This window comes from Lathamus discolor, chromosome 3, assembly GCF_037157495.1.
Source record: "Lathamus discolor isolate bLatDis1 chromosome 3, bLatDis1.hap1, whole genome shotgun sequence".
Classification (NCBI taxonomy): domain Eukaryota; kingdom Metazoa; phylum Chordata; class Aves; order Psittaciformes; family Psittacidae; genus Lathamus; species Lathamus discolor.
The window spans coordinates 73,766,187-73,778,923 of NC_088886.1; the positions used below are offsets into that span (position 1 = coordinate 73,766,187).

The 12,737-nt window shown below is 42.2% G+C and overlaps 1 protein-coding gene across 9 annotated transcripts in view; it reads left to right on the forward strand.

Annotated features, from left to right (window-relative positions):
• MAP2 (microtubule associated protein 2) overlaps nt 1-12,737 on the forward strand; it is a 227,169-nt gene that overhangs the window by 170,892 nt on the left and 43,540 nt on the right. For 6 of the 9 annotated variants that reach the window (XM_065669792.1, XM_065669793.1, XM_065669794.1 and 3 more), the window contains exons 6-7: nt 3,593-3,706; nt 6,085-6,162. In XM_065669792.1, the coding sequence (XP_065525864.1) occupies nt 3,593-3,706; nt 6,085-6,162 (192 nt within the window). The remainder of the gene's footprint in view (nt 1-3,592; nt 3,707-6,084; nt 6,163-12,737) is intronic. The other 3 variants (XM_065669801.1, XM_065669799.1, XM_065669800.1) reach the window with 1 other exon arrangement.

Genomic DNA, 12,737 nt, shown 5'->3' on the forward strand with positions numbered 1-12,737 from the left:
AAGTACAGTCAGAGAATGTCTACCTGCTTAAAGAGAGAGAAAATAGATCTCTACAAGCAGAACAATCTACTGAATCCAGAGCATTTAGGCCATGAAGAATTTGCCTGGTATCCAGGCTGGCTCACTCTGCTTTTTCTTTTTTTGTTCTTTATCATTAGGCTCCCTTGAACTTTAACTGAACCATAAGGAAACTATGAAAAGTCTCAATAGCTGCCCTGTGAGGATTTGACTTACCCGTTGGATCTGCTATTTATAGTGTCCATTAGTACAAAAATGTCTGTCCTTTTGCAGCAGTCGTGTATAGCAAAAGCATTCCTCTTCTGGCAAGCTGCCTGTGCCTCCTATGTCACCCAAAATATCCATCAAAAGAGTGTTCAGAAGTGAACCTTTCTTGATTAAAATGAAGGAAAAAAAAAAACAGGGAGAAAACCCAACAAACCAAAAAGGCACCCAAGCCCCAGAGGTCATTTGTATTTTTATTTACTTGTTTTGCATAGCCTGAAATTGAAATTTCCGTTTTTCATAAGGCAACCTTTCACCCCCAGTCATATCTCCCTGTGGAACATAATCTTTGTCCCAAGCAAATTATATCGGGAAGGGAGCTGAGAGGGTCTGAACAGTCTCCCAACCTTGGAGAGCCCATTTGCACCAGGGCACCAGGCCGGATGTGCACAAGTATAAATTCTGTAACAAAGGAGGCCACTTTTAGTAGGGAGTTGTTTCACCTTGCTGGGAGAGGGGGTGGCTCGCAGTAGCTCGGGTGATGTGGAACAGGTGACTGAGTGGGTTTCCTTTGGATATGCTCCAGGGTACTAAATCTGGTATGGATTTGCATGTTCTATATCTGAAAAATTAATTGGAGCCTTTTCTTAAAATTTTCCTGTGAAAATAAGCTTACCAAATTGATTCTGCTGTGTTCCTAATTGAGTCTTGATCTGTTCATCTGAGCTAACAGTACAGACTCGATGATGTTGCTTTTGTCAGTAGTGCTGTGATCAGTAGAGTAATGGAAGTTTGGGTCCCACGTCACATCCTCCAGGCATCGAGTGTTGGTGGCAGTTGGCGAGGGGTCTGCTGGAGCCATGGTCCTCTGAAGCTCTGTGCTCACCAAGGCTGTCTGGGCTATACTCATTCCTTCTGAAAGCAGAATGTGAACAGGGATATAACAAGTATCAAAGTATGGTTTATGGAAGAGCAGTTTGTGTCCTACACCATGTCCCACCTGTGCAAAGTGCCGCAGCATGCCAGCTGCGTGGGCTGGCATGACAAGCCACCATCTGCCCCAAAACAAGGTGCAGGCCTGTGAACGGCAGCTGGGAAGATTGATGGGCTTTGAATCAATATCCCTGTTCTTTGGTCGGTAGGACTAGCTACATGCATGACTTGTTTTATGGGGTTATGGTGCTCAATTCGATCTACTTAAGCACGAAGTGGAGTTTCACCTCATACTAGGGGCATGTTGTTGAATAGAGGGACAGAGAACTACAGCTGCCATTCACAGTCTCCTGCTAATACAGGTTTCTATGTCATATATAGTCCCTTTTAAATGTGTCGAGTTCAATCTCAAAACCAGTTATTTCCTGCAATGTGGAAGACTGCCAGAACTTCACACCCCGCCAGCAGGAAAGCAGCGTCTTCAGCTTTCTAGTCTGCATTTATCCTGAGCAAGTTTATACTTACGGATTCTTGGACTAGCAGGTTTTTAAATCAGGTTTTTGTTGTTGCTGTGACTTGGTAGTTATTCTGACATATTCATCCATCTACTCTTGCTGTTGGCCACAGCCTATAACACTGTTGTAGTCCCTGCCTTCCTGGCAACCAGTCAGGAGGGAAGTGAATTGTAAGTTCTTAATACCAAGAGTTATGACAGTTCTTTGCCAGTGGATGAGTTTTTTAAATATCTCATTACACCATTTGTGCAAAAGGAAGATTAACCTATCATTTTGCTTTTAGACAAACATGATTCTGAAAGCCAAATAACACACATCTTTGCTTTTTGGGATGAAAAAAAATCAGTTTTTCTAAATGACAAGAGAAGTAACTTTACATTAGAAGTACAAAGGAATCCTCTACTAATTATGAGAAGAAATCATCATTGCAAATCTAATAGGCAGCGTCCCCTATTAGGGTGGTTGCTGGAAGGTTACATGTAGGGCATTGATTTAAATATACTTCCCTTCCCAGCTGGTCCTTGCCTGAAGGATGCAGTAATGGATCAGAGAGCTTTTATTTGTGCCCTCAGGATGATGATTGATGGGGGCTTGGTCTCCTCTGCAGGAGCAGGGAGTGTTGCTGTCTGCCATTAGAACCCTCTGTCTCCATGTGAGGGGTACAGCAGTGCACCAGTCCTTGCTCTGTTCTGAGGTGTGTGCCCAGCCAGGCAGCCTGTTGCCTTCCCCAGAGCTCAGCACTGTTCCAGGTCCCAGCACCCTGCACTTGAAACAGCTGTCAGCTAGCACCCAGAAATAGCTGGAGTATGAAGTGGGTTATTTCGACTGAATTTGGCTATGAGAGGGAGGAATATGTTCATTAATGAGTAAGGGAGAGTGGGTTAATGCACAGATAAGAAAACAAAACCGTTTTTCTCTGAATTCTTTTGTAGGTGGTTCTGTTGGACCAATCCCTAAGTCCCTGATTTGCTAGATCAAAGGTGCCTGAACTGAAACCTCCAGTGACTTCCAGATACAGCAGTGTACCTGATGACATTTCACTGCACCTTTGAGTGGCTGAGATACCATTTCTCAGTTTGGAAGTATTAATTCTAGAGTGATCCCACCGCCATCCTCTGCCCGCCAGAGCAGAGCATCTGGTTACTCAGCCCGTGTGGGACATGCCACACATTGAGGGCAATGGGGAAGAGCAAAGCACGAGTCCTGTGTCACCCAGGTCAAGCATGCAGAGACCAGGGCATGAGCGCCCATGCCACCAAATTGGTATTATCCTCTGCAATCCCTCTGCATGATATTAGACCTACTATTTAAATAAAGCTTTGTGTTGCAGTCTTAAAAGGGGTGAGGGGGACAAAGTACATATTTGAATCATACAGAAATGTTATTCGACCCTTTTTTCCCCAAGTCCCTCATCTGCATAGATATCTGTTGTGGAAGTGCCTTTAATTCATACTAACTGTGTACTGATGGGGAGAAAATGTCATCTGAAGTACATGTAAGAATGCAGCTAACTCCATGTATTAAATGTCAAGAAATCCCATTACTCAGCTGGCCATTTCACCTTTGTTTGCAAAACAGTACCTGCAAAACCAATTCTATATAAATGATCACCTTAAAACTTTGCAGTTGCTGCACCTTGTCCCTAACAGAACTTTTAATAATGATGCTCTGTGCATGTTACTGTAAAGGCTGAAGTCCTGGTTTTTTACAAATACTCAGCATTTTCCACTGAGGTCTTTGGAATACCTGGTCCTTCTATTTAATTTTTAATGATTTGCTTATATGTCAGAAAAAGAGATTACCTTTTAAAAACGGCTTAAGGCAGTCTCCATATGTTGTTTAAGCTAATCTTTATGATTTTAGAACATTGTTCTCATGACAATGTTTTCCTTTGTTTTTTTCTGACTTTGCTGCTGCCACAGAGGAAGTGTCTGCGAGGATAGTACAAGTAGTAACAGCTGAAGCCGTAGCAGTCCTGAAAGGAGAACAGGAAAAAGAAGCCCAGCACAAAGACCAGCCTGGACCACTACCTTTAGGTAAAAGGAGACAAAGGATGTTCAAAGTATCCTCCTGTCTGCAAATGTTCTACGTATGTATACTAAACAAAGAGTTACAGAACCCACCCATAGGTTATGGTCATGGGTAAACTGCAGCACCGCTGGATAATTGCTGGAAGCACATGATGATAGTGGTATCCTTGTTGCCTCAACTCTTCACGCCATTGTGACTGTCTCATTCACTCTTTGCTCTAACAGCAGTTCTCCACCTGGTTTCTGACTCCTGAGTGGCAGAGCCATGAATAGAACTGGTGGTAGTGGTTTGATCATCATGTTTGGTGGGAGCCAGCAGCACTTGGAGCTAGGCAGGGTGAAGGGAGACTGGTGGGGAGGGAGTTATATATGCTAGAAGCAAATGCCAGTGATCTGGGCTGGGAATGGTACCATTGCACTGGTCCATGGTGTGCCCCCATCCTTCTGCTGGCTCCTTTGTGAAATGTCTTTCTAAAATACAAGGGTGGATGGATAGATAGATATGAAAAAGTAAGTATACTGCCATTTGTACTTACAGTGCTTCCTCTCTCCCAGAAAACTTCCACAGTAGATCAAAACACATACACCAAAGGCCAGAGAAAGGCCATGCTCCATCCTGAGGTAGGTCAGGTCTTGGCAAATCTTGCAAGCCTGCCCCAGAGTAAGTTCTGCTGAGTGCACGTATGTTGTGACTGAGTCAAAATAATGCCTTGTGATATTTTCTCCACAGGCAGTCTGTTTGGTACAGTGACTGGACCCTGTCTGGGAGTGAATTAAAGTCAATGAGTAATCTAGAATAGTCATTGGACATTTCGTTCCCAGGGTTTCTCACTTCACTGAACTAATTCTGAACTGCAGCAGGGAGGTGTGTTGCTTGGTAATTCCAGTCTTTAGAGAGACACAGTTTTAATCGAAAGACCCCAGTTCTGCAAAGCACTTCATACACATGTAAACACAGATTCCTTAGCTGGGGCCTGGGTGAGGTACAATGGATATTAGGGTGGTGAGGCACTGGAATGGGTTGCCCAGGGAGGTTGTGAATGCTCCATCCCTGGTAGTGTTCAAGGCCAGGTTGGATGAAGCCTTGGTTGTCATGGATTATTGTGAGGTGTCCCTGCCCATGGCAGGGGCGTTGGAACTGGATGATCTTAAGGTCCTTTCCAGCCCTAACTATTCTATGATTCTATGATACTCAGTTCCATCTGGTTAGATTTAAAAATACTGTGAGAAGCATGTCTTCAGTTAGCAATTGTTGGCTTTCTTGTGGTCAGTGTCTCTTAAATAAATGCAGGTAGGATTGCATTGTGATTAAGATACAAGTACTCTGTCCCTGAACAGCACATCTTAAGGACAAGTCACATAAAGGTCACTTCCAAATCACACTGAAATCAATAGAAGGAGGCAAATTCTGCTGGGGCTTTGAAACTGGTCTTTCTACACTTGGGAAGAAGTCCTGAATCTCAGACTGAGTGAGATCTGCCTGTTGAGAGATGCTGTTTATAAGACAGATCTGTTAAAACGGATTTGTCACTTTTGGTTGTTTGGTTTGTTTTTTGTTTAAAAAGCATTGATTAAGCCCCAGTAGTGGATCTGGTTTCAAACAGAAACAAATCCTCAAAGTGGCTGGTATGAAATCAGATGCAGAGGCTATGCTGAGTTCACTTAAGAAGCAATTTATTTATTTATAAATTATTAATTTATTTATTTATTAATTGTACTTGAATTGAAACAATTGAAAAAACATCATTTGTTTTCAGCATCTAGTCTCATGATGGAGAATGAGTCTAAAACCCAATCTGAGTACATTTAAGATTTCACTCTGCCTTGCTCAGCTGAATCACTATTATGTCATGCCTGACACAAGTTACCTGTGCTGATGTCTCTTGTCTATAGACAAGCAGTCTTTGCATTGAACTTTGATTTGATTAACATTGAACTCAGCAGAAGGCAAAGAGAAAAAAAAAGGCTTGCAGAATGTTTTTGTTCATGTACTGCAGGTAAACTGAAGAGATGGGATGCCAGGTTCTGATAGTCAGCCAGAGTTTATAAAATCTCTTATGCTCAGATGCTTTATTGTTGTTGCCTTGGGTTACTGAAGGTTTTCTAAATGGCAGTACTAATTTAAAGGATTATTTTGTACTTGATTTTTTATTGTACTTTATGGCCATAATTTTGAAAAGCATTCATACCATTTGAAAAAAAATATAATCCTTTCATTATAACTTTAATAATCCATGTATTCTGAAAGGGTCTATTTGAAAATCCACTAGGCGCAAGTCCCCATTCAGTAATTCTCTCAGCTGGGCAGAACAGGCTGGCTTGTGTCAAGCATCAGTCTCCCTGGAATTAATTGCTGTATCTCATTTTCACTGTTTGGTTTCCAGCAGTCGAGGAGTCAGCCAACCTGCCTCCTTCCCCACCTCCATCACCAGCTTCCGAAAAGACTGGAGCTCTGGAGGAAGGTAAGGGTCTCCTGGGTGTTGCAGTGCACAGCTGTCAGCAGAGGGATGAGACATGAATCTAAAGGATGGGGGAATAAAAAAATGGAGATACTTTCAGCACCTTCGTGTGAAAAGATAAGGCATTCTCCAGCAGTAACTCCCCATCTGCAAACCAACTGCAATGCATGGATGAAGTAGACACATAAGCACAGAGGTAACTGACAAGACATGTTAAGCACATCCATATTAAAGAAAAAAAAGGTGATGATGCTCACCTTTTTGTCTGTTATATGCAATATGAGTCAAGATGTGTGCTGTCCCAGTGTGGTCACCAGAAAGGTGATTCAGTGTGGGTCACCCTTCTTTTCTTAGGATTTGTTTGGTTGCTTTTTTTTTTTTTTTTTTTTTTTAGCTTTGTTTTTGCAATCTTAACACATGGAAAGCAAGGAGATTCAGAGTTGGATCATGTCTTTGGTCTTCAATCTGTAATTCGTGCTTCAATGCCTATGTGTATTGGGGGTTCTGTACACAGAGTGCAGGAGTCAAATTCTAGTCTCACAAAACAGTTTTCTACTCAGCTCTGCACAACAAATGTTCAGTTTCATTAGCCCATGGTCACTGAATTTTCTCCTGCTAAAATCCCCTCCTGTGAAGAACTTAAGCATTGGCTTAATCTTAAACAGAGGCCTAAATCCCAGTGAACTTGTCACAGTGGTCAGCATGTGTGTGAGTGCTTTGTTCAGGAGCAGATTGCTGCATCAGGGCCATCGGGGCAAGGAGACAGCAATATGTTAAAGCTGAACTGTATCATGTGGGTAAGAGGGAAGGATTTGGGTTCAGAATCTCCAGGGGGGGCGTCAGATGAACTCTGCCATGTCAACAGCAGTTTTATGTGTCCATTTATTTCCTTACCTGATTTATTTATTTTTTTTTAGCATTTTTTTCTGTCTTGTTTGTTACATAAATGCATGAAAATAATTTATTATCTGCTTGCACAAACTTTATTGGTATTTTAACACAGAGCCTCTATACACGTTGCAAGTGGATGGTTGCTGTTTCATGTGCTAACAGAGTCTGACTTGCAGTTTGTCAGGACACTGCAATTAGGCAGGTTCCATCCTGCAGTCATTTGTGAGCTAATGCAATTACAGGCGGTGTTAACATTTGTTAGTCCACTGTACTGGAAATCTGGAAATCCCTGCTGGATGTGGTTAGTAAGCAATCTAAAGACTTTATTCATTGATTTGGTTGGTTGGTTGGGGGGGGCGTTTACAAAGCCTATCTGCCTGTTGTGTGTTTAAAACAGTACAAGACATCCTGGACTCATCACCCCAAGGTACTGGCAATCAAAACTACTAACTGAAAAGGAAGCAAGTGGGGCATTAGCAAAGGCTTTTGAATTGTTACCAGAGTTTTACCACTATTTTTAGACATCTAATTCACTTGACTAGTTCAGTGTGTGCTATTTGATTTTTCAGATCACAATATAGGACTTGTTCTTCTGCTTCAGGCCAGTGTCAAGGTTCTTCCATTACCCGTAGCTGAGGATGAGCTTTGCAGACTCTTTCTATTCGCAATGTTATTTGCATGTATTTCAGGGTTTTATAAAGTACTCATATTGATTAATTGACTGGAGGTTGTAGATTTCCCTCTAAGCAACTGGAAACCATTTTGCTAGTTGTATTAACACTAGAAGGTGGCAAAGCAGTATACAGCTTGAGGTTATTATGAACTACTGGACTGTGCTTTTCCCAGCTGTGCATATGGCTCAGCAAGTCACTTAGCATCGTTGATTCTCTCTTTTCTTGCATGTAGAATTGAGTTAATATAATAGCACTTCCTTAGCTACCCCACAGTGCAGGGACTGAAAGGTCAGTGTTTGGGAGATGATTTACACAATACCACAGTATTTAAAAACATTCACATAATTTCCTTTAATGTTAGTCAAAAGAGACTTTTCCATGACAGCATTTTGATTCAGCTCTTCAGTTTGCAGAGCGGATTGCCTTTATAAATCCTAAAAGTGTAGGTTTGTAAGGGGAGTATGGTTAGAAATGATGTGCTGAGTCATTAATGCACTCTGCTGGAAGCTTTTTGTTTATGTCCAGCTCTGAAACTGGAACTCACAGTAGAGTTGGTTGATGAACAGAAGGAACTTACAATTTCACCACAAGTACATTATGTTGCTTTTTCCCAAAATATCAATGTTGTCAATTCAGTGTAGTTAATGGTAGTAGAAATCTTGTGTTCTGCTCTGTGTTAGAAGATGTAGTCCTTATTTTCTGTGGGCAAGTTGATCTTTTGCTGACTTGAGTGAGCTAGACCTGTCATTTTTATTCAGGCAAAGCTCCCAGTAAGAAGAGTTTGCCTCAGTAGGGTTTGACCCATTTTTACTGTACTTGTTTAAACCTTCAGTTCCCTATACCATCTGGCTCTCCATCCTCATGCACCTTTACATTGTCTGTCTTTCTGTCTGGTAGAATACAATTTATTAATTTAACCCAATTCTAGAGTTGTTGAACAAAAAAAGGTGAGCACTTGGTGTGTGTATTTACCTCAGAGCTCCTTTTCCCCCTTCTCTTAGAATGTTTTCCTAATGCACTTGTCAGTGTGTGTTGCATTGCTTTGAATATGAAAGAGACTTCCTTCAGTCAGAGGAGGAAGGAAATCACTGCTGTAGACATGACAAAGGTGGATGTGGCCAGCCATGCAGCAAACACAAATTAAAAGGGAAAAAAAAGGGTAGCAAAGACAGGGAGGTTTGTGGGTCAAGTGTGTTTCAGGAGAGAAAGGAGTCGGTGGATGTAGGTTTCTTTCCTTTGGCTGCAGAAAAACATTCAAATGAGCCTGTCTCTTTTGCCTGCTGCAGAAGGTAAGATAACTAATTTGTCTTATTGAAATGATTCCATTTATTTCAACGACAGTACCATGATTGTGCTCAGGAAATGCAATTTTCCCTGGCACCTTCTAATCCTTGTAACAGTTGTATCTGGTCATGAAGGGCTGATGTGATATTCTCTTGCCAGCTTGGCATTTCTTTTGTGCTTTGCGCCTTTCGACAGTGGTCAACACCATCTTCACATAAGAATGTTTCTTAATGTTGCAAGCTAGAAGGATGCCTTTGATGGACTGTCTTCCATTTTGAAATGGGCATTTCAGATTAGGCTTTATATACCATGTAAGAATATTTTGCAAACTGAAAGGAATGAAGTGTCCTGTAAAAATTGATCTATTTACAGTGGATATTATTTCTTCAAAGCTATTTTCAAAAGATACCTGGAAGCTAAAGCAGAATTAGCCCTTGTGAAAAGTGATTTTAGTCTTGAACTTCAGCATACATAGGGGTTTTTTCCCATGCTTCAGCATGAAAAGGAACTATTAGGAGGGACTAAAATAACAAACAAAGGATTTTTCTTGTTGCTGAAATAAAAGCATATCCTCATTTTAAGACATTATTATCCTGTTAATGAAAGGATCTGCAGTGATTTTAAAAATATCTTTACTGAAAGTGATGAAAGACTAATGTAAATCTGTAATAGCCACAGACATAACAGCCCCAAGCAATACTAGACTTTGCACTCCTAATGATTTTTGGACCATCACAACAATATGTATAAGCATTTTTACTGTTGTCAGTTCTTGTCATTTTCAGGAGCAGGGGCAGGGCTTGTATTTTCTTGCCTACAAACCATTCAGAGCCAATAAAGAAGGAATTTTCGGCCTTGTTTGTGTCAGTATAGAGAAGTCATGGGGTTTCATCTTCACTCTTGTTGTTGCATTTTACTTCTGAATGGTACCTGGGTAAATATGACCCACAGCTGGAAGGAGAACCTTCCCTTTTGTGCATCCTGGTTCTCCGTGTTCTGCTTCTGACCGTATCAATTTCCTGTTCTTTTCTCCACAATATGCCAGTTCCAGCAGAAGGGGCGGCAAGTGCTTTCCACTCTTGCCCACAGTAACACATGGACTAGAGTGAGAGCACCCTGCAAAGAAGCAGGAGTTGTTGTTTTGAATCTTCTCAACTTTAGGAGGGAGTTGATTCCTGGTCTCTCGCACCGGGATGTGTCCTCTCTCCCTGTGACTGGCCTTTTGCAAACTGCAGGCCTCTCAAATCTGTCGCTGAATTTTGCAGAAGCTTCTGTGGAGGAGAAATCCACAGGTTCTGCATTGCAAGTGGGTCAAGGTGTTTCCCTGTAGCCTTGCTGCTGGCTCTTAAGCACTAGGGAAAGGTGAGAAGGTCAGGTACAGACCTGTGTTCAGCATTTCCTACTGCAGTGCTCTGCAGAGCTTCCTGCTTGGCAGTAGCAGGTTGCTGGCTTCTCTTTCCACACCCGCCTCTTTTAAACATGCATAAACCCCTCAATCTGGGGTTTGGATTCCACTGCAAGCACAAAGCAACTAAACTATCAGTGCTTCAGGCATTTTTTGTGCCCTGAAAGAAATAGTGAGGACAGTTCTCTTAAGCTGAGTTGCATGGGTGGTATTTGTGTCTGTGCATGGGTGCACATAGCATACCTTCAGTCCTGACCAGCTGGAATCTTAAACATGGATAATCTTTCTTTTGCAGCACTGTGATACGTATTTGAGCTACTGATACTGCCATCAATTGATAATTTTCCTTCCTTTTTTTGTGGGTGATCAAGCCTGGATGGGTTGATACCATGGCATTCTTTTCCCTGGCAGAAGAAATGCATGTCATTACATTACAGGACATTTGTTGCCATATTGCTATAGAAGAGGGTGCTTTTTTTAAAGACACAGATATCTTGTCATGGTGTGTGTCATGGTTTAAGCGTGTGCTATAGAAAGAAACTTAAAACTTAAGTGTGATTTGCCAGGAAGAACCTTAGAGCTCTTATAGATTGAATTGGTTTGGATAAAAGTTGTTTTCCAAAACTTGAGTAATGGTAGTTACAGCAGCATTCATGAGCCAATGTGTTTTCACACACAGAGATCTGGTTAATATCTGTTACACTGCCTGTGTTAAAGCCTTGCTTCCTGACTCAGTGTTTTGGATCTGAGAGGAAAGTTTTGTAGGCTCTGGGGAAAATTTAAGTTGTTATTGCCTGGAGAAAAGCCACAGACACTGGGCATAGACTTGTTCTTGAAACTAGTAGGAAATCCAAAGGGATAGCTGCAGCTGCTAAAGGCACCCTATGAAAGTAGTGTTCATCAAACTGCTAGTTGTCATGCACACAGAATGGGCTTCAATGTATTTTCTTTAGCACTAGATGTTTAGTTTTTCATTGCTTTATACATGGTGAGAGGGCTCTCAAGTCTCACCTTCAGGCCCAGATGGATCAGGTAACACGCCAACCATGTTTATTGGGCATTATTATTTTCCTTTGTCTAGCAAAAACCTGCCCAAGCTCCCCCTCCCTGCAGCTGTCAGTAGCTAGTGTGGTCCTGAGATGCTTATGCGATTATCTGCAATGCTGCAGCGATGGGTGAATAAAGCTGTCATTCCAAAGCATTGGCAAGCACTGAGGTGGGAGCTAGTTCACCCACAGAAACAGGATACGACAGCGTAAAATACAGGACTAACAGAGATTGTTGTGAGCAGCTTTATGTGGTCTTCATTGGGAGAAAAGGTAGCTAGCTATATGGGGAAGGGGTTTTTTAGTTGTTTAAATGTTACCAAGTTATAGGGAAAAGAAGAAAGTGATGAATTTTGAACTAGATGCAATGAGAAACAAAACCACCATTAAGCAACATGGTTTGTGTTTTCATTAAGGGGCTTTTTAACATTTATGCTTTCAAGTACTTTTACCTGATGACTATGAAGGGTACAACTGTGTTGGGATAGAATCATAGAATCCCAGACTGGTTTGGGTTGGAAGGGACCTTAGAGCTCATCCAGTTCCAACCCCTGCCACAGGCAGGGACACCTTCCACTAGAGCAGCTTACTCCAAGCCCCATCCAACCTGGCCTTGAGCACTGCCAGGGATGGGGCAGCCACAGCTTCTCTGGGCACCCTGTGCCAGCGCCTCAGCACTTTCAAAGGGAAGAACTTCTGCCTAAGAGGTCATCTCAGTCTCCCCGCTATTAGTTTAAATCCATTCCCTCTTGTGCTGACCTTACAGTCCCTTGTATACTTCAGAGGTTTTTAATACAGTTAAGTGTATAGTACCTGTGAGTGGCAGTGCAAGTTGTAAGATGTGGTTTGCATACAGTATGTGTTCCTCTAAACAATGAGTATATGGTTTTGAAATTCACTTGTTCTGGGGGTTGGTTTCCCACATCCACAAGCACTATAGGAAAGGCTCCTGTGTATACATGGCCCCTGTGTTAAAATGCACAGCAGCCTCATTCCTCAGTCCTGCCTTAACCTGTAGCCTGGCTGATTTCATCCACCTGACAGGATGACACAGTGGCTGGTGTTACTAGTGCATGTGTCCATCCTGTCTTGTCTTTTCTTTGTCTGTCCTGCAGTCTTTGTCTGTGTGTCTGTTTATAGATGAAGGGGCAGAGGATAAGGTGGGACTGCTGCACCACTTCCCAGGCTGTAGGCCTGCTGCCAGCAGGGAGTGGGGTAAGCGCCTGGCCCCCTCCATTTCAGTGTCTCTACCCGATGATGAGTCCTGCAATTCACATG